This window comes from Vanacampus margaritifer, chromosome 15 (assembly GCF_051991255.1).
Source record: "Vanacampus margaritifer isolate UIUO_Vmar chromosome 15, RoL_Vmar_1.0, whole genome shotgun sequence".
Taxonomy (NCBI): domain Eukaryota; kingdom Metazoa; phylum Chordata; class Actinopteri; order Syngnathiformes; family Syngnathidae; genus Vanacampus; species Vanacampus margaritifer.
In genome coordinates, this window is record NC_135446.1 from 19,020,248 (window position 1) to 19,040,691 (window position 20,444).

Below are 20,444 nucleotides of genomic sequence, written 5' to 3' on the forward strand. Positions count from 1 at the left end.
GTACTTAAAAACATGGAAAACCCATGAGCTCCGGGGGGCCGGCGGCCCCCAGACCCCCGGCTAAATTTTCAGATAATTTCACTTTGGTCAAATCACATCCCTGTTGTTAGTTTTGATTAAGGGAAGATGAGGCAAGGCAACAAACACAACAGTTCAAGATACATTTATCAAGACAAGATCAATGATCAAAAATAAAAGTAGACTTACAAAAATTACTAAAAGAACGTACAATGGCAATATTTAAACACATGACCAGAAAACTTAAAAAAGAGAAACATTTAAAAGTAAAAGAACAGTAGGATTAAAAAATAACTAAAAGAAAGAAGAAAAAAATCTTTATGATACTTTAATTAAAGGTGGTGGTGGGGTTCTTACCCTGGATTTAAAGCATTTACACTCCACTGACGTCAGCTTATTCCGTTTATGAGCAGCATAACAGCGAAATGCAGGCACGCCATGCTTACTTTGAATTCTGGCGCCACCAATTGACCAAAGTCTGCAGATCTCAGAGCCCTACTGAGTTTAGAATCAATCAGCATTTCTTTAACATATACTGTACAGGACCCAAACCATTCAGTGATTTATGTGATTAGTTTTAGTTTGTTTCCACAAGTGCAGTGAATAAATACCTCCTTGAAAGTTAGATTCATCACTGTCCAAATTTAATAAAGCCAGTATGCCTTGTTTGCCAAGTTGCCAAGTTCTAAAGTGGATTTGTGGTCTGAATTCCTTTTGAGAAGAATTACATTTTAATTCGGTGTGCCATTCTATTTTCATATATGAACCGAATAAGGTCAGGACATTTTACCGAGTGTTGCATTTCAAGCTAATTATTCTCTTCGTTGTCGTTCACGTCCTCTTCCAACTGTCATCATTTGTGAGATTTTACTCCAAATTGGGTTCGAATTCATCGTGCGATGTGCGGCAGGCACGTTCTTGAAAATGTCTTTAAACTGCACAAGGAACCAAAATAAAACAAATACAATTATTTATCTTCTGTTCATGTATTACTGCTTAACTTTGTTATTTTCTGTACGTTGTTCATTGTAAAGAACTTTGCTTCTCACTTTGTAATTTGTAATATTAATTTTATTTTTGGTATTATTTATACTTTATTAACTCATTCACTGGCATTGACGGCTATAGACGTCAAAAATTAATTTGAACTATTTCTATTAAAAAAAATCCACTTTTGCTAACAAGAGTATGAAAACCTAGAATTTTTTAAAATTAAAAATACAGATATAAAATGTGTGATTAATCGTGAGTTAACCATTGAAGTCAGGCGATTTAATTATAATTAAAAAATTTAATCGCCTGACGCGACTTAAAGATTATTAAAAATTCGGGGCGTCAGGCGATAAAATTTTTCAATCGCATGACTTCAATAGTTAACTCACAATTAATCACAAATTTTATATCTGTTCTAAATGTACAATAAAAAATATAGGTCTTCATACTCTTGTTAACAAAAGTAGAAAAATGTTAAACTAATAGAAATAGTTCTAATGATTTTTTGACGTCTATAGCCGTCAATGTTTTTTGTTTCAAAAGAGAGAATTTCGGTGAAAGTAACCATTTTCTATTGTTGATTACTGAAGAACGGAATAAGGTAGAAACAAACTTTTTTTTTTCTGATGAAAGCTGAGAGTCTTTCATTTGGTAGTATGTGTGTTTCCATAGTCCAAACACAACATTTTCTATGGACCTTGAAAGATCACTCAAAATGCTTAAATCGGCTGGCACTGGCGACAACCCGTTTTTGAAAACGTCTGGCAGTCAAAGAGTTAAGGGGCTTTGAAACTTCGACTCTTTTTCCAAATCAATCAGCCGAAAGCCTCAAACGCTTCACAAGGCTTCATTGTCCCATCTCTAGTTTTAATAGAACAAAAACGAGGTGGTCAACATGGCACGGGTAGGTAACGCAAAAATGACAAAGTACATCATCCACGTGACAAACTCAGTGACCTGGTGAGGGGACAGCAGGATGTGGGGGGGAGCGACAATGAACCGTCACAGAGTGAACAAAAACAGAAGTTAAATACACCTTCACTAATTAGTCAATGAGACACACCTGGACAAGATACACGTGACAGAGGGAACTGAATGGCTGAAAAAAGGGGGAGGGAAGACAAGCACAGGTGGATGCGATCACACTTGATGAGATAAAGGGAGAAACAAGGAAAACCCCCAAAAAACACTGATCATGATAGACAAAAGACAACAAAAATAACCAAACCACAACACATCCTCCTCCTTCATGTTATCTGTAGTTTCTCGTACTTGTCCTCTTCATTTGCACAGCAGCTTTCGTATCAGGTGAGCCATCTGCAACCAAAAAAAGGGGATAGTGTGAGTGATGGCCCTTGAATGGGTAAATACACTTTTCATGGATTCTAACCTTTGTGGCAAAGAACTTGAAAGCGAAGATGACAAGGACCACAATAGCAAAGTATCTGTAGAAGCGCATCTTCTTCTGGTAAGCTTGCCTGGGGAATGGGCGGGCGGGATGGTTACTTTTTGGTCTTGTTTTTTTTTTGTGTGTGTGACCATTGTGTGTTTGTGTGAATTACTGTGCTCGCTGCTCTGCTAGCTCTGCGAGCTTCTTCCGAAGAACTAATGCCTTCCATTGCCGAAGTTCATCCATGTGCAGGAACTTGTTGGGCATGTCTTTGTGGAGCTCAAACTGGGACGGTTGCGGCAACATGGATTGGTAAAATTCCATCAACTTTTTTTTCACTCCCATAGCATTGCTTTTGGTGTGGTCAATGTCATCATTAATGCAGACGAACTTCCTGTTAGAGGGGAGGTACAGAAGCTATACAAACAGCAGGAACTGAATTGCTTTTTAGTGCTTAGACGTTTCATCTCACTTTGGGTGTCTATGAATGTCATCAAATATGTGCTCCACCTCAGCCAGGTCATTGTGAATCATCTTGAAGTGTACCTCATCTGAATTCAGAGCTTTATACCTGTCGGATGGTAGACTTTTTAGCAGATAAATGGAGGTTGTTAATTTCTACATGTTGTCAGAAAGCGCTCACTTGTACTTCTTCTGGTCTGCAAAGGTACTGCGAATGCGATCCGTGACGGGCTTGCAGTTCATGAATAGTTCCTCTGTGACCTGAGACTGGAAACCATTGATTTGTCAAAAGCTGCTAACCATTTTAAAAGGCGCAAAGCAAAAATGTAAGGTTCTTGACCTTCTGACTGGGTTTCGCCCTGTGGATCTGGCTGACTTCTTTTGGCAGTGATTGAGAGCAGTTGATCAACTGATTCTTCAAACGGGTCAAGTCCTTAAAGGAGCCACAGAATAATGTCACATGTCACATTCAATATACATTATTTTGAGCAGTTATTCAGTAAATATCTCATAACCAGACCCACCTCGGGTTTGAGCTGTTGCTTGTAGATTTGCATGGCCAGATCTTGAATTTCATTATCAGACAGAACGCCGGAATGGTCTTTGTCAGCAGTGTGAAACACTTCAGAGATGCTAGCCTGCTGCTTGATGCTCATCAGGAAATAAAAGTAGGAAAAGGCAAATTGCATGTCATCTCCATGACGCAAATGGTGGCTTGAGGTCTTCTGAAATTCTTGTGGGAATCTGCACACACAAAAAAGAGCAAGGCAGCCTCAGCAGGCAGCCCTGAAAGAAGGCCTGCAATCAAAACTTTTGAGTCCTCACGTGTCCTGCAGCTCCTGCATCACAAGCTTGTCAATCATATGGGGCGCATGTGCAATCACTTTTCGGGCCAAGCGGCCAAACCTTTGGTTGTATAGCCTGTCTACGTAGCGCAATGAGTCGACAAAAGCGTCTTGCAACTTTCGGCCAATGGCGGCACCATTCGTCTCATATGTTAAGGCTCGTTGTAGATGATCCTCTTCCTGTTAAATAAAAAGGAAACTTTGCCACTTAAGATTGCAAGATACGATACAAAGTTAGAATTGGCCATACTTAAGTAGGTCTTGAAAGTATTTGACCTTCTTCCACAGCAGGAAGCCTTTGGTAGAAGGCATCTGATGGAGCGTCATCCCCATTGGATCTGTCCTGCCGACCACTTCCATGTCAGTCATCAGTTTTCTTCCGTGCTGTTCGCTCTGGATTTTGGGATCTCTTTTGTCCTCATTTTGATACAAGAACAAACTCTGTGTTTTTTGTGTTGATCGTGACCTCTGCCTGGTTGCCTGAGTCTTGTTAGCTTGAGAAAAGTCGCCATCACCAGCGCTGCGTATAGACCTGCGGTTTCTTGCTGCACAAGTCAAATAAAAGCATGACAATGTATTTAAAGGCAGAGTAAGTCCAATTGTGTGGCACGACTGTTGTTGATCACTTTACCTTTGCAGTCTCCTCCATCCCATTGACAGGCAACATTGTTGCACGCCTGGTCACAGTGCCCGTTCTTGATCCAGTCTGCTTGACAGCCTTTTGAACATGCTGGGACATTCCAGGCGAGGTAAACCTGCCAGGCAGCAAGAAGACACTTTTGTGTTCTGTCACACGGAAGTTGGAGGAAAAGGAATCTATTTCTGTCCAACAAGACATGATCTATTTTCCACCATAGGCTCAAACTTAGGTCCTTAAGGGCCGCAGTCCTGCATGTTTTAGAGGTTTCCCCACTCCAACACACCTGAATTAAATGATCGGGATTGTTATCGGGTTTGAATCAGATATGTTGGAGGAGAGATCCTCAAGTTCGGTCCTCGAGAGCCCCTGTCAAGCCTGTTTTCCATGTTTCTCTGCACTAACACACCTGATTCATGATCAGGATCATTATCAGGCTTCTGCAAAGCTTGCTGATCATTAGATTCAGCTATGCTGCAGGAAGAAAACATGGAAAACGGGCTGGATGGGGGCTTTCGAGGACCGAACTTCAGCACCCCTGCTCTAGAACATGCTTTATTACGACCCTGGAAGTTTGGAGTTTGAGACCTACGATCTACACAAATTTGCACCCGAGAACAAAGCTTTCTCAGGGTTACTAAGAAAATGTTTGCAAGCTGTTAAAGTCAAGTGTACAAACACAGAACCTTGCAGGGCACCACACTAGTGAATGGTTGTGTGTCCATTCTAATTACGTTCTGCCCATCGGATGGGGTGTAGAAGTCGTCCAACCATACGTCTTTGCCGAACATCACATCATCATTGAGGTAAATGAACTTCTGTGAGATTCCAAGGATGCGGTGGAGGTTGCTTTCTATAGCGGGGGAGCTGAAGGTGGGGAGGTGGCTCTGGTTCAAGAAGATTTCCTATAATTCAGATAGGCCATACTTGTTAATTTGGGATAAAGGATCTAGAAGCACTCCAAAGTGCCACACATTAAGGTTTAACCAGGTTCCTGTAAGCTGAGAGAAAAAAAAAAATCCAATCACTCGTATCTAGATCTGATCACTAAAATAATTTCTACTTGTGTAAGGAATTCCTGTCAGATAATTTTCTAATTGAGCAGTTGGCAGTTGAGGCTTGCCTGATGTGTGACAATCGAAACTCTGGGGTTTTTCAGGTTCAGCCAGGAGGGAATCTGTCCATTTGTGACGATGAAGACGTGACGCACCCACGGAACATATTTCTCCACGGAGCGTAATGAATAGAGGAGTGCGCCATTGTCCTCAAAGCGGTTAAGTGCGAGAAAATCTCTGGTCTCTTTTTTTGTATGGACAGTGTGTATCTGAAAGAACTGAGAAAACAATAGGTTCAACAATGTCAGATCGGTATTTATCCAACCATGATCCATCAATCAATCCATTTTCGGAACCACTCATATTAATTATTGACGGGCAGTGATGTACAACCTTTATGATGGCACTCAGGTCCCAAAACATGTACACAGGACTGATGGCCAGCTCCTTCCCATCCATCTTCAGTTTATCTTGAGCCTCTTGGAGGAGATCAATCAAATTTTGTGGAGTCTTGAGGTGGAGCAGAGCGATGCTGGCCTCTGGGTACAACTCCAACTGAGGAACACATATACAAACATGTCACATCATTGGATGGAGAATGACACCACAAAGCAGTAACCGAACAAAAAGAATTCCCTGATGGACAAGCAGCTTTACCGCAGTGATCTTGTCAGTGATGTTGGCAGGCAATTTAGCTCGCAGCTCCTGTGATTCATTGAAGGACCCTGAGAAGCCGCTCAGATAGGCCAGAGTCTGCATTTGAAACAGACCTGGAGCATCTTTGTTTGTGGTCTGGAAAACACAACATACGGCCTGATGTGAAGTGCTGATGTCACGTTGAAACGGCAAGAGAACATCCTTGAAAATCTGAATTCACCAGGTAACATTCGGCGATTGAGAATTTGTGATCATTGAGCGTGTCTGTCAAGGCCTTTTCAGCTGGAAGACAATCCACCATGAAGAGACATACAAAAAAAAAACTAGGTTAGTCATAAACACAATGAACAGATTATTTACCATCATGATGGAGCCCCATGAGTTAAATAATTATGTGCCACATCAGCCAGATGCAGAGCTTTACCGTCAGCCTGGGAATGGAAGACGACCACGGAGACAGCATCGGAGGGTTGGAGGGGTTTGGTCAACCGAAGCACTGACTTGGCGGTCGAAAAGGAGGGCAAAACCAAGGGTAGCTCTTGAGTGGTGATGCTGGCCGGTAGGGCAGGTTCAAGCACCAGCATGGGTGCTGCAATGCATTGAGACAACGGGCATCGTGGTTTCCTTCTAGACAAAAAAATGTAGAAAAGGCTTGAAAGTCTATTTTTCTCTATTGTATGTGTTTTGAATACTGTTAAGTTTAATTTTGGTAAGAAAAAAATGGAATCTGCATGTCAATATGAAATCCTCACAAACTCTCTGAGCTGTGGGTGTGGGGTCCCAGGCTAGCCTTGGGACCTGTTGTGGGAGCCTCTTGGTTTGTTGCTGCATCCGCCATCCGTGCTTCAAGACTGCTGCGCGACTGCCTTGGGGTGTATCGGTACACTCTGGATCGATTATCCCAATCGATTCATCAAGTAATCAGTGGAAGACGCTTGGCCCCCGTAAAGCGTATTGTAACGGAGATTAACTTTGTTCTGTGTTTATTCACTTTGAAACGCACACAGTCTTAAAGTTGCATTGCTATTACCTCCAGCAGAGGGTGAGCATTGAGCAGCCGCCGATGCAGCGGGTCGGCTCGCCGTCATGTGCCTCACATTTCCGTGTTTAAAGCTCTGCTTTGCAGTAATACGTTAAACTACAATTGTCTCCCTTTTCAGTCTAAAGAGACCACAAACAAATCCTAGGAAGCGTCTTGGTAGTGTTTTGTTGATGGCCGTGGGACTCGTCCGTGCGGAAACACAAAATGTTGGTTCCGGCAACTTCCGCGTGCCACATGTTTATTTTTTTTATTTTTTTTTTGCGTCAACCAATTTTTGGGATCAACCCAACAGACCTTGTCGACTTTGTTTTCCAGCCCTACTATACAATCACACCTGACACTATAAATATTCCTCACAAATCACTCTTCGCCTTGCTCATATTCATGGTTCCATTGGGAACTGGTCCAAGGCATGTCAAAATCCAGCTGCTCCACTTGTCTGTATTGAGTTCTCTGCGTCCACCTTCAGGGGGCCGGTTCGGGTATCAAGGTTAGTCTGGCAGACCGCCCTGGGTCTCTGGTCATGGGTTGTCTCCTGTTGATTGGACCCTCCAGGATGGGTGCCGCCCTGACTCTTGAATCGGTTAGGCCAAGTCCGTCTGTCCTCACTGTGCCTGCACAGCAACTCCAGGAAACCTTTCGCATCTGTGTATCCTTGCTGTTGTTGATTCCCAAATATGTTTCTATAGACCCATGCCCATTTAATCTAGTTTCAGGGTCTGTGGCCACTCCAAATTGCTATAAACAATTAACCTTACGTTTTTTGTTTACTTCTTTGACTACTGGTTTGTACTGTTGTTTAGGCACTGCATAATCAATCCCTATCCCACCACGCACTGGTAGACTAGTACTGTCCTGCCCTTTTCGACATTGTATCATTTGGACCTAATAAGTGGAGAGACAAGTGCAGCACATAAGATAGGCCTAAACCTCAGAAATGAGGATGGTACAACTCAGTCAAAGTGCTTGCAATAAACATCGAGCTGGTCATCATCACTAGCTTTGCACTCCTCACCTACCTCGGAACTCCTTGTTTCTTCGCCAGTTGCTCTTTGGCCTCCATGAAGTCCATCAGCCAGGCCACATCCGTGCCATTCACCCACGTGTATACCAGATCAATGGGTATGGGCGTGCACTCTCTACAAGACATGAAGAAGTCGAGGGACTAGGACTTGTTGGTCTGTATTGTGCTCATACATAGTGGACCAAAGAGGATGTTTATGGATGTAGTTAAAGAGGACATGTTTTAACAGCATTGTGAGCTATGATGTTCTCGCTAAACTCCCCACAATATCGTGATAATTATCGTATGGTGAGGTTCATATCGTAATGTCCCATCTCTGACTTGGGTACTTGGCATCATGTTTATTTATGCTTGGGGTAAGATCAGTGTTAACTAAAGAACACTAACCCCGCTCTCTGTACAAACAAAATGGTATGAAATGGTATGAATACAAAACAAGAGTTTCACACACATTCCTGAGAATGAGATCACTTACCTGCTGTGGAACGACGTACAATTATCAACTTTCTTGTGCATATCAGAAACCTCATGAAACTGGTGAAACCGGTCCGAACTCCACTCTTCCACAAACTGCATGTATGCAATTCACATCAGTATATTGAGATGACATCATCCGTTTGATTTATACAATTTCAACCCATGTGCACACTCATCACTCAAACCCGCACCATTGTTTCCATTATGTTGTAAAACAAGTTGCGCCAACAGATAATTAGTCCATCCAGTAACTGACTACAGTGTTTGGCTGCTATTTTCGACACTTTGATAAATACCTCTCTTGACAAAACTCTTGACAGTTTACAAATATCCCTTCACAGCAAACAATAATAATGAGATATCAATTGTTTACTGTCACAATCGTAAGTTATCCTAACTTGCTGTAATTGCCAAACCTGCCACATTGTTTCCACTTGTAAAAACAAGTGGTGACAACAGAAAATTAGTATCCAAAAATATGCCAACTACAGTGTTAGGGTGCTCATTTTGACACTTTGATAAATGCCTCTTCAAAACTCTTGACAGTTTACAAATATCCCTTCACCGCAAACAATAATAATGAGATATAAATTGTTTACTGTCACAATCGTAAGTTATCCTAACTTCCTATAATTGAAATCACACAGTCAACTCACCTCGACGATCAGCTGAAGTGACAGCATCATAAAAATGAGGCCCATGCAGTAAGCTACTATTCTGTATCGGTGAGACAGGCAGCATGGCAGCCTGTGAAGCAGCTTGAGTACCATGTTGGCGTGTAACGTTGTTCTTGACTGAGCCCAGTGTTGGAATCCTGTTGAATGAGTAGATGCAATCTTGACAAGCAGTTAACCTGTAAGAATGGGCGTTAGCAATTTACAGTAGTGGAACAGTAACTGAAAACATTTTGATCCAAACATATTTGATAGTAATAATACTTATAATGAGTCAAAAAGTGGATGGACATAAACAAATTCTCTCTAAATTTACACAAAACAAAAGTTATGATGTTTGGTAATGTTAAGAGTAATTATTAATTGCATATAACTATTGATGGTGTTCAGATTGAAAATGTAGATGAGACTCAATTATTAACAAAGTGAAACATTGCTTGGATGGAAATGCACTTTGTATACTTTATTGCACGTTGATACAACCATATTCCAACTACTGTGTCGAAGAGTGGGGGAAACACTTATCAATGTACAATTAATCCTCTAGTAATCTTACTGAAACGGGCAATGCGGATAATTCATAAAGTTGTTTTTTCTGGTCACACTCATGGTCTGTTTATTCAGTCAAAGTTGTTTACATTACATGACCTTATAAAGTATAATACTTTAATACTCTTACTTAAAGCATTTCACGAATTACTGCTTAATAACTTATAATATATTTTTATAAAAAAAAAAAAAGAAAATGTCAAAATTTTATATGACCTCAATTTAGAACTGTTCGTAAAGGTTTTTGTGGGGTCAAACTTTGGAACAGCTTAGTGGTACAACACAAGCAATGCCAACACATCCACAGATTCAAACTGTTCTATAGACATATGGTTTGGTTTCAGTATTGGGAGAGTGCATCTTAAACTTGCATCAATCTTCCATCTTATTGTGATAGTATATGTGCTGTTTGTCTCTTACCCAGGCCGGTATTGTTAATTTTCATTACCATTACTGGTATGAGCTTTTGATGTCACGTTAGTTAATTAACACATTGTTTTAGTTCTGTTTGTAGACACATCTGTTTTTCAGTGTTCATGAAAACCGCTGTTAGGTACTGCAAGCTTGCAGGAAAGTAGCTAAATTTATTTTCATAGTTTGATATGAATGAGATGGGGGATGGGACTTAATAAGTTTTTCTTCCTCACACTCCTTTTCAGGCTAGGTTTAGTTGAGTATTGTCTGGAGAAATTGATAAATTGTTGATTGCTGCCTGAAATAAATGAACAATGAATGAAGAGTAATTGTGGGGAAAAAAATTCTCAAATATCACAAAATAGTTTTTACGTTTTATTTGAGAAGTATTTTGTAAGTAAGATGTAATGGAAATACTTTTTTTCACCCCCCAAAACCCACTTCCGTCAATGCAAAATTTGTCCAATTTTCAAAGTTTCCCGTCAATCGTCAACAAAAATGGGCGTCCGACGATGACGGATTGACGGAGCTTTCGTCAATATTGATGGAATGCCCACCTCGGCAAATTAATTACTGTCCACAGTCCACAGACTTTGAACTAGATTAAGTGCAGGGAATAATACTTATTTGAAAGTTAGATTCATCACAACCCAAATTTAATAAAGCTAGGAGGCCTTGTTTGTATATTTTCATATATGAACCCAAATAAGGTAAGGACATATTACCTAGAGTTGCATTTCAAGCTGAGTTAAATGACAAAAGCTGGAGAGACATTCAGGCCAAAAGACAAATGTTTTTAGTTTTTTTTTTTTACTATACAATACTTACTATCTTGCACACAATACATGATGAAAAAAAAAAAACTACACTGAAACTAACTAAACTAAACTAAAACTAAGCATAAAACTAGGAGCCATCTTGTGGCGTTTTTTTATTGCCTGCTAGATGACGTTGCTTCTTAATTAATTGCTAAAGAGGAACCAAAGGACATTTTTGCCATAATTATAGCAGTGGTTCTTAACCTGGGTTTGATCGAACCCCAGGGGTTGGGTGGGTCAGTCTCAGCGGTTCGGCGGAGGTCAAGACCCGACACCGCTTGGCCATCGTTGGTTGCAGGTGAACACGCTTCATTGCTTGGTTGGTGTACATAGGAAACTCGTGGGGTTTAGTCCCGCTAACAAGGATAAGAACCACTACATTTGTTTTCAGATAAAAAGAAAAGAAAAGTTTATTTCGTTAACGAAAATTCTATTTTAGTAGTTATTACGTTAGTTTTTGTTAACTAGAATAACCTTTCCTAGGGACACTCAGGAACTGTTTTAATATGTGAGATAACATATCTCATTTCAAAAGGCAAGATAATACCATCCAAAATCCTTCCATTTGTTCATTTAGTTCTTAATTCATAAAAATGCTTCAGGGTAGGAAAAATAAGGCAAACGCGTCTAGCACTGGAGTTGTTTCCGAAATGCACAAAACTTGAATCGAGGCAACTGGACTTGTCCAGGGGTGCCAGCGGTGGGGGCGTTGCTTTTCCAGCACCATGACCTGGATGACTGAGGATCTACACAGATAGATTTGATTTCCCTTTTTGAATTATTTTGTGAATCTGGGTCCCAGTGGCAAAAAGACACCATGGAAGTCTTCTTCTGGGTCACCGGATGGCGTTGTCGTCCTCCTTCATATTATCTGTAGTTTCTCGTTCTTGGCCTCTTTGCATTTACGCAGCAGCTTTTGTCTCAGGTGAGCCATCTGCAAAAAAAAAAAAAAAAAGTGGGGGACAGTGTGAGTGATGGCCCTTGAATGGGTAAATAAACTTTTCATGGATCCTGACCTTTGCGGCGAAGAACTTGAAAGCGAAGATGACAAGGACCACAATGGCAGAGTATCTGTAGAAGCGCATCTTGTTCTGGTAAGCTTGCCTGGGGAATGGGCGGAATGGTTACTTTTTGGTCTTGTTTTTGGTGTGCGCCCATAGTGTGTTTGTGTGGATTACTGTGCTCGCTGCTCTGCAAGCTGTGATCTTGCGTCCTCCGCAGAACTAATGCCTTCATCATGATTCCTACCATTCCCGATGTTCATCCATGTGCAGGAACTTGTTGGGCATGTCTTTGTGGAGCTCAAATTGTGACGGTTGCGGGAACATGGATTGGTAAAATTCCATCAACTTTTTTTTCACTCCCATAGCATTGCTTTTGGTGTGGTCAATCTCATCATTTATGCAGACGAACTTCCTGTTAGAGGGGAAGTACAGAAGCTATACAAACTGCAGGAACTGAATTGCTTTTTAACGCTTGGAGGTTTCTCACCTTGGTTGTTGATGAATGTCATCAAATATGTGAGCCGCGTCAGCCAGGTCATTGTTGAGCAACTTGAAGTGTACATCATTTGAACCCATGATCTTATACCTGTTGGACAGTCGACGTTTTAGCAGAGGAGGTTGTTAATCTCTACGTGGTGTCAGAAAAACTCTCACTTGTACTTCTTCTGGTCTGCAAAGGTACTGCGAATGCGATCTGTGACAGGCTTGCAGTTCATGACGAGTTCCTCTGTGACCTGAGACTGTACAGTAGATGAGGAAACCATTGATTTGTCAAAAGCTGCTAACATTTTAAAAAGCGCAAAGCAAAAATTTAAGGTTTTGACCTCCTGACTGGGTTTTGCCCTGTGGATCTGGCTGACTTCTTTTGGAAGTGATTGAGAGCAGTTGATCAACTGATTCCTCAAACGGGTCAAGTCCTTGAAGTATTCACAGAATAATGTTGGATGTCTGATTCAATATACATTATTTTGAGCAGTTATTCAGTAAATATTTCATAACCAGACCCACCTCGGGTTTGAGCTGTTGCTTGTAGATTTGCATGGCCAGAGCTTGAATTTCCTTATCAGACAGAACGCCGGAATGGTCTTTGTCAGCAGTGTGAAACACTTCTGAGATGTTAGCCTGCAGGTTGACACCAATCAGGAAATAAAAGTAGGAAAAGGCAAATTGCATGTCATCTGCATGACGAAAATGGTGGCTTGAGGTCTTCTGAAATTCTTGTGGGAATCTGCACACACAAAAATGAGCAAGGCAGCCTCAGCAGGCAGCCCTGAAAGAAGGCCTGCAATCAAAACTTTTGAGTCCTCACGTGTCCTGCAGCTCCTGCATCACAAGCTTGTCAATCATATGGGGCGCATGTGCAATCACTTTTCGGACCAAGGGGCCAAACTTCTTGTTGTATAGCCTGTCTACGTAGTGCAGTGTGTCGACAAAAGTTTCTTGCAGCTTTCGCCCAATGGCGGCCCCATCCGTCTCATATGTTAACACTCTTTGTAGATGATCCTCTTCCTGTTAAATAAAAAGGAAACTTTGCCACTTAAGATTGCAAGATACGATACAAAGTTAGAATTGGCCATACTTAAGTAGGTCTTGAAAATATTTGACCTTCTCTTGGATTTTGGGGTCTCTTTTGTTCTTATTCTCATTTGCAAAGAAGCTCGATGTTTTTTGTGTCGATCGTGACCTCTGCCTGGTTGCCTGAGTCTTGTTAGCTTGAGAAAAGTCGCCATCACCAGCGCTGCTTATAGACCTGCGGTTTCTTGCTGCACAAGTCAAATAGAAGCATGACAATGTATTTAAAGGCAGAGTCAGTCCAATTGTGTGGCACGACTGTTGTTGATCACTTTACCTTTGCAGTCTCCTCCATCCCATTGACAGGCAGCATTGTTGCACGCCTGGTCACAGTGCCCGTTCTTGATCCAGTCTCCCTGACAGCCTTTTGAACAATTCGGGACAGTCCAGGCTGGATACCAGGCTTGATAAACCTGCCAGAAAGTAAGAAACCACTTTTATTAGTGTGCTGTTACACACAAGTTGGAGAAATAGGAGTCCATTTCTGTCCAACAAGACATGATATATTCTACACCATAGGTCTTAAACAAAGGCCTTCAAGGGCTGCAGTCCTGCATGTTTTAGAGGTTTCCCGACTCAAACACACCTGAATCAATTCATCAGGTTTGAACATTATGAATTAGGTGTGTTGGGGGAGGGAAACGCCTAAAACATGTTAGATTACAGCCCTCCCGGACTGTAATTTGAGACCTATGATCTACACGAATTTGCACCCGAGAATAAAGCTTTCTCAGGGTTAGCTATTAAGAAAATATGTTTGCAAGCTGTTAAAGTCAAGTGTACAAACACAGAACCTTGCAGGGTACCACACTAGTGAATGGTTGTGTGTCCATTCTAATTACGTTCTGCCCATCGGATGGGGTGTAGAAGTCGTCCAACCATACGTCTTTGCCGAACATCACATCATCATTGAGGTAAATGAACTTCTGTGAGATTCCAAGGATGCGGTGGAGGTTGCTTTCTATAGCGGGGGAGCTGAAGGTGGGGAGGTGGCTCTGGTTCAAAAAGATTTCCTATAATTCAGATAGGCCATACTTGTTAATTTGGGATAAAGGATCTAGAAGCGCTGCAAAGTGCCACACATTCAGGTTTAACCAGGTTCCTGTAAGCTGAGAGAAAAAAAAATCCAATCACTCGTATCTAGATCTGATCACTAACACTTCTAGTCTAAGGAATTCATGTCAGAGAATGTTCTGAGCAGTTGGCAGTTGAGGCTTGCCTGATGTGTGACAATGGAAACTCTGGGGTTTTTCAGGTTGAGCCAAAAGGGAATCTGTCCATTTGTAACGATGAAGACGTGACGCACCCACGGAGCGTGTTTCTCCACGGAGCGTAAGGAATAGAGGAGTGCACCATTGTCCTCAAAGCGGTTAGGTGTGAGAAAATCTCTGGTCTCTTTTTCTGTGGGGACAGGGTGCACCTGCGAGAACTGAGAATATGTTTGACAATGTCAGATCGGCATTAACTTACCCATCCTTGATCGATCAATCAATCAATTTTCAGAACCACTCATACAATATGTTGATTGTTGACGGGCAGTGACGTACAACCTTTATGATGGCACTCATGTCCCAAAACAAGTACACAGGGCTGATGTCCAGCTCCTTCCCATCCATCTTCAGTTTATCTTGAGCCTCGTGGACGAGATCAGTCAAATTTTGTGGAGTCTTGAGGTGGAGCAGAGCAATGCTTGCCTCTGGGTACAACTCCAACTGAGTAACACATTTACAAACATGTCACATCATTGGATGGCAAATGACACCACAAAGCAGTAACCGAACAAAATAATTCCCTGATGGACAAGCAGCTTTACCGCAGTGATCTTGTCAGTGATGGTGGCAGGCAATTTAGCTCGCAGCTCCTGTGATTCTTTGAAGGGCCCCGGGAAGCCGCTCAGATAGGCCAGAGTCTGCATTTGGATCAGACCTGGGGCATCTTTGTCTGTGGACTGGAAAACACAACATACGGCCTGATGTGAAGTGCTGATGTCTCTTTGAGAGGCCAAGAGAACATCTTTGATAATCAGAATTCACCAGGTAACATTTGGCGATTGAGAATTCAACGTCATCGTTGAGCGTGTCTGTCAAGGCCTTTTCAGCTGGAAGACAATCCACCAAGAAGAGACGTGCGAAAAAATGGAGGTTAGTCATGAACGCAATAAAAAAAAAAAATACTGTCATGATGGAGCCAGCCATGAGTTTGACAGAGTATGTCACTCTTAGTATCATCATTAATAATTATTGACTACATCAGCCAGATGCAGAGCTTTACCGTCAGCCTGGGAATGGAAGACGACCACGGAGACAGCATCGGCGGGTTGGAGGGGTTTGGCCAACCGAAGCAACGACTTGGCGGCCGAAAAGGAGGGCAAAACCGAGGGTAGCTCTTGAGTGGTGATCTTGGCCGGTAGGGCAGGCTCGAGCACCAGCATGGGTGCTGCAATGCATTGAGACAACGGGCATCGTGGTTTCCTTCTAGACACAAGATGTAAAAAGGCTTGAAAGTCTATTTTTCTTTCGTGTATGTGGTTTGGATACTGCTAAGTTTGATTTTGGAGAAAAAAAAATGGAACCAGCATGTCAACATGAAATCCCCACAAACTGTCTGATTTGTGGGCGTGAGGTCCCAGGCTAGCCTTGGGACCTGTTGTGGGAGCCTCTTGGTTTGTTGGCGCATCCGCCATCCGTGCTTCAAGACTGGTATTGGGCGCTGCAGTGCAGGATTGTCTTGGGGGTCATAGGTAGATGTGGGATGAGCTGGCCCCTTTTTCGGTGTTCGTCCAGGTGGACGGGTCTGCCCCGCAGGTAACTAGCCTCTTAAATCTTACACTAAGTACCCTCCTCCACCTGACACTATAAATATTCCTCACAAGACACTCTTGACCTTGTTCATGGTTCTGTTGGGGCTGGTCCAGGGCATGTGAAAGTCCAGCTACTCTACTGTATTGAGGTCTCTGCATCCACCTTAAGGGGGCTGGTTGGGGTACCAAGGTGACTCTGGCAGACCGCCCTGGGTCTCTGGTCATGGGTGGTCTCCTGTGGACTGAATCCCCCAGGGTGGGTTCCCTGACTCTTGGATCAATTAGGCCAAGTCCGTCTGGCTTCACTGTGCCTGCGCAGCAACTCCAGGAAACCTTTAATAACTAATGGGCATACCTGCTGTTGTTGATTCTCAAACATGTCTCTGTAGACCCATTGGGTGTGGCCACTCCAAATTTCTATACACTATTAACCTTACTATTTTGTTTACTTCTTTGACTTTATAGGCATTGCATAATCAATCCTTATCTCACTCCACACTGGTAGAACTACTACTACTACTACTCACTACCCTTGTCCTGCCCTTTTCAGCATTGTACCATTTGGACCTAATAAGTGGAGAGACAAGTGGAGCACATAAGGTAGGCCCAAACCTCAGAAATGAGGATGTTACTGCTCAGTCAAAGTGTTTGCAATAAGTCATCGAGCTGGTCATCTTCCCTAGCTTTGCCCTCCTCACATACCTCAAAACTCCTTGTTCCTCCGCCAGTTGCTCTTTAGCCTCCATGAAGTCCCTCTGCCAGGCCACGTCTGTGCCATTCACCCACGTGTATACCAGATCAATGGGTATGGGCGTGCACTCTCTACAAGACATGAAGAAGTGGAAAAGGCAGCATACAATATTACAACAAAATAAATCAAAAGTTAACATTAACTTAATACGTTGCCCTACACTTTTTTTTTTTTTTGTCAGATTTAGGCAGGGCTATAACGATCACGGCAATATTGCTGCTGCTGTCATTGTCGCCGTGTTACGATACTAAAAGCAGCACCGCTGTTAAAAAGGGGAAGTTGTGTTCCATGTTTGCAGTTCTAGCACCCTCTGTTGGTTAGTTTATTAGTGCAGTTTAATTTTAATTAGGAAGTTTTTGGCCTTTGCTGCAGTTATTACTCCCATAAACCAGTCATACCAGCAAATATTTTTCAACGTCTCCATCCAAAAGCATTACTTTTTGCCCACTTCAGCCGAACAAATGCAATATTGTGAACGATGTAGACCAGGACACTTTGCGCTGCTTTTGAGCCAATAGGAGCATGCGACATGAAATGACATGACATCCCCAAGCCTATTTCTCTGTCACTGCTGTTCAATATGACCTTTTTTTTTTTTTTTTAAGTATCATGCGTTTTCATACAGTATCGGCAGCTTTTTTTGTATCGGCAACCTTTGCACAATATCGTGATGTTCATATATATATATATATATATATATATATATATATATATATATATATATATATATATATATATATTCATCATATTGTGATCATCCCTAGAAATGGTTACGTGGCATCTTTTCTTGGCATCATGTTTATTTATGCTTGGGGTAAGGTCAGTGTTAGCTAAACAAGAACAGTAACCTCGCTCACGATACCAACAAAATGGCATGACAACATGAAAAAAAGAGTTTCACACACATTTCCGAGATTGATTACTTACCTGCTATGGAACGACGTACAATCATCCACTTTCTCGTGCACGTCAGAAACATCATGAAACCGGTCCCGACTCCGCTCTTCCACAAACTACATGTATGGAATTCACATCAGGCGAGGAAGGATACTGAGATGACATCGTCCGTTTGATTTCACACAACTTTAACCTCATGTGCACTTTAATCACTCAAACCTGCCACATTGTTTCCACTTGTAAAAACAAGTGGTGACAACAGCAAATTATTATCCACAAATATGCCAACTACAGTGTTAGGGTGCTCATTTTGACACTTTGATAAATGCCTCTTCAAAACTCTTGACAGTTTACAAATTTCCCTTCACAGAAAACAATAATAATGAGATATCAATTGTTTACTGTCACAATCGTATCCTAACTCTTCCTATAATTGAAATCACGCAGACATTTTTGGTAAAATTAAAACCAGAGTCAACTCACCTCTCCGATCAGCTGAAGTGACAGCATCAAAAGAATGAGGCCCATGCAGTAAGATTCTATTCTGTATCGGTGAGACGGGCAGGTGCATGGCAGCCTGTAAAGCAGCTTGAGTACCATGTTGGCGCGAGCCTTTGTGCTTGACTGAGCCCCGCGTTGGAATCCTGTTGAATGAGTAGATGCAATCTTGACAAGCAGTTACCTGTAAGAGTGGGTGTCAGGAATTAAGATGCTCTTTTGTCCAAGCATGAGTTAAACACAAAGTGAAATCATTTTGTATGTTACTTTCAATTTTGAATCACCTGTAAACCGTTTATTTTTCAAGCTAATTAAAAACGAGTAATACATGTTTTGTGCTAATAATTTTACAGTTGAACTAATATGAATAGTTGTGAACATTTACTTTATTAAAAGGATCCACATTAGCTGGTAGCAGTGTCTAGTCTTCCTTGGGTCTGAAAATCCTTACATCAAAAGATCATGTTTTCAATTTCACATCAATAAAAAATATATATATATATTGTAATTGTACATTCACACCTTAAATTTAAATGCTTTTAAACAAGTTATTTTTGTTCGTAGCAATCTTCCGATTTATGTCTCTGGTGGGTGTTGTGGAGACTTTTCCAGATTACTAGAACCTCAGATGTCTATCGAGGTGAAAAGGTGCGTTAACAGTCTCCTCTGTGTAGTTTCTTGTACTTGGTCTCTGATTTGAGCAACAGCTTTGAAGTTATTTGGCTACAAACTAAATTAGGGATTTTTCTTCCATGGCTGACCTTCTTTTGTTCATGGTGGAGCTCCTGACTGGGTTTCACCTGTCTCACTTCATTTGGAAGTGTTTTTTTAGCGGTTGATTAACTTATTCTTTAACTCATTCACTGCCATTGACGGCTAAAAATGTAAAAAATTAATTTGAACTATTTCTATTAGTTTAATTTTTTCCCCTCTTTTGTTAACAAGAGTATGAAAAGCTAGAATTTTTTATTGTACATTTAGAACCGATATATAATTTGTGATTAATCATGAATTAACTAGTAAAGTCATGCGATTAATTACAATTAAAATTTTAATCACCTGACACCCACAATCTTTTCTTTTACTTTTTTTTATTCAATCACTGCCATTGACGGCTATAAACGTCAAAAATTCATTTGAACTATTTCTATTGGTTTGACATTTTTTTCCGCTTTTGTTAACAAGAGTATAAAAACCTTGAATTGTCTTTATTGTACATTTAGAACAGATATAAAATTTGCGATTAATCGTGAGTTAACTAGGGAAGTCATAAGATTAATTACAATGAAAAAAATTGCCTGTTGCCCCTAATTCTTGATATATTTTTTTATGAATTTATGGCAGTGAATGAGTTCAACTTGTCAAGATCCATTGTCATATTTACAATGTCAGCCCTCCAATTAGTCATCTTTTGGTATCTCACCTGTACCCTCTCCAATAAAGGCCAAATCAGTCGGAATTTCAAGGGGTTGTGTTGTGACCCGACACCGTATGACTTTTGACTTGTCGTATCTAACCAGACACGCAAGGAATGGGTCAGCCACCTTGAACGGGCCAGCCCTACGTGGCTGATTCCAAACACGGCGTGTAGGACCTTCCTGTTTACCCACGAGCCCGAAGGTCCCTCTGGAAGGGTCAGTGCTGAATGTCTGCGTGCAGGAGGTCGCTGTTCTGGAGAGAAACTGGACAGTTGCGTGCAATTCCTCCAGATAATCACGCCTGGCTTTGTCTGTTATCTTATAACAGACCCCCCGTGCATCCTCTAATGACGCCGCAGTCGGCGCAGGCATTTACCTGCCAGTAAGCAACTCATGAGGAGAAAGGCCGGTCGTTCGATTGACCCGCTCCACCAGATCTTGGGACTGGG

The 20,444-nt window shown here is 41.6% G+C and overlaps 3 protein-coding genes and 1 long non-coding RNA gene across 9 annotated transcripts in view; 2 read left to right on the plus strand and 2 right to left on the minus strand.

Annotated features, from left to right (window-relative positions):
- The window catches only part of gnptab (N-acetylglucosamine-1-phosphate transferase subunits alpha and beta), a 41,096-nt gene that overhangs the window by 5,596 nt on the left and 15,056 nt on the right, over nucleotides 1–20,444 (plus strand). The window lies entirely within an intron of this gene.
- Nucleotides 149–9,484, minus strand: LOC144035643 (N-acetylglucosamine-1-phosphotransferase subunits alpha/beta-like). Of its 2 annotated transcripts, none has more exons than XM_077545511.1 (19): nucleotides 9,257–9,484; nucleotides 8,599–8,693; nucleotides 8,119–8,238; nucleotides 6,482–6,681; nucleotides 6,278–6,339; nucleotides 6,058–6,192; nucleotides 5,794–5,955; nucleotides 5,469–5,678; nucleotides 5,080–5,250; nucleotides 4,340–4,463; nucleotides 3,985–4,253; nucleotides 3,689–3,888; nucleotides 3,388–3,607; nucleotides 3,204–3,296; nucleotides 3,045–3,130; nucleotides 2,874–2,972; nucleotides 2,574–2,795; nucleotides 2,402–2,489; nucleotides 149–2,328 (listed from the first exon to the last, which is right to left on the minus strand). In XM_077545511.1, exons 1-19 carry the CDS (start codon nucleotides 9,368–9,370, stop codon nucleotides 2,293–2,295), a joined length of 2,706 nt encoding a protein of 901 aa, XP_077401637.1. In that variant the 5' UTR covers nucleotides 9,371–9,484; the 3' UTR covers nucleotides 149–2,292. The 2 variants fall into 2 exon arrangements, with proteins under 2 accessions (XP_077401637.1, XP_077401635.1); XM_077545509.1 differs by having other exon boundaries at nucleotides 6,482–6,684; nucleotides 9,257–9,483.
- Nucleotides 1,925–17,824, plus strand: LOC144035657 (uncharacterized). Its single transcript, XR_013288475.1, has 3 exons — nucleotides 1,925–2,319; nucleotides 16,982–17,031; nucleotides 17,160–17,824. It is a non-coding gene; the product is annotated as an uncharacterized LOC144035657 (long non-coding RNA).
- LOC144035644 (N-acetylglucosamine-1-phosphotransferase subunits alpha/beta-like) lies at nucleotides 9,712–18,710 on the minus strand. Of its 2 annotated transcripts, none has more exons than XM_077545512.1 (19): nucleotides 18,563–18,710; nucleotides 18,110–18,195; nucleotides 17,134–17,253; nucleotides 15,903–16,105; nucleotides 15,665–15,729; nucleotides 15,445–15,579; nucleotides 15,179–15,343; nucleotides 14,851–15,060; nucleotides 14,474–14,644; nucleotides 13,909–14,044; nucleotides 13,665–13,822; nucleotides 13,369–13,568; nucleotides 13,068–13,287; nucleotides 12,884–12,976; nucleotides 12,714–12,799; nucleotides 12,547–12,645; nucleotides 12,304–12,471; nucleotides 12,072–12,159; nucleotides 9,712–11,989 (listed from the first exon to the last, which is right to left on the minus strand). In XM_077545512.1, the coding sequence occupies exons 1-19, from the start codon at nucleotides 18,677–18,679 to the stop codon at nucleotides 11,918–11,920; spliced, it is 2,592 nt and encodes an 863-aa protein (XP_077401638.1). In that variant the 5' UTR covers nucleotides 18,680–18,710; the 3' UTR covers nucleotides 9,712–11,917. The 2 variants fall into 2 exon arrangements, 1 of the variants encoding a protein (XP_077401638.1); XR_013288474.1 differs by having other exon boundaries at nucleotides 11,932–11,989; nucleotides 12,234–12,471.

What these genes read in the sequence shown, in the direction of transcription:
- LOC144035643 (XM_077545509.1), bottom strand. Translation starts at nt 9,370, where the DNA reads ATGGTACTCAAGCTGCTTCACAGGCTGCCATGCTGCCTGTCTCACCGA. An exon ending in TTTCGATTGTCACACATCAG is followed by an intron (nt 5,251 to 5,468) that starts GCAAGCCTCAAC and finishes TCTGAATTATAG; the next exon opens with GAAATCTTCTTGAACCAGAG. An exon ending in ATGCAGGAGCTGCAGGACAC is followed by an intron (nt 3,608 to 3,688) that starts GTGAGGACTCAA and finishes TTGTGTGTGCAG; the next exon opens with ATTCCCACAAGAATTTCAGA.
- LOC144035644 (XM_077545512.1), bottom strand. Translation starts at nt 18,679, where the DNA reads ATGGTACTCAAGCTGCTTTACAGGCTGCCATGCACCTGCCCGTCTCAC. An exon ending in TTTCCATTGTCACACATCAG is followed by an intron (nt 14,645 to 14,850) that starts GCAAGCCTCAAC and finishes TCTGAATTATAG; the next exon opens with GAAATCTTTTTGAACCAGAG. An exon ending in GCAGACCAGAAGAAGTACAA is followed by an intron (nt 12,646 to 12,713) that starts GTGAGAGTTTTT and finishes ACTGTCCAACAG; the next exon opens with GTATAAGATCATGGGTTCAA.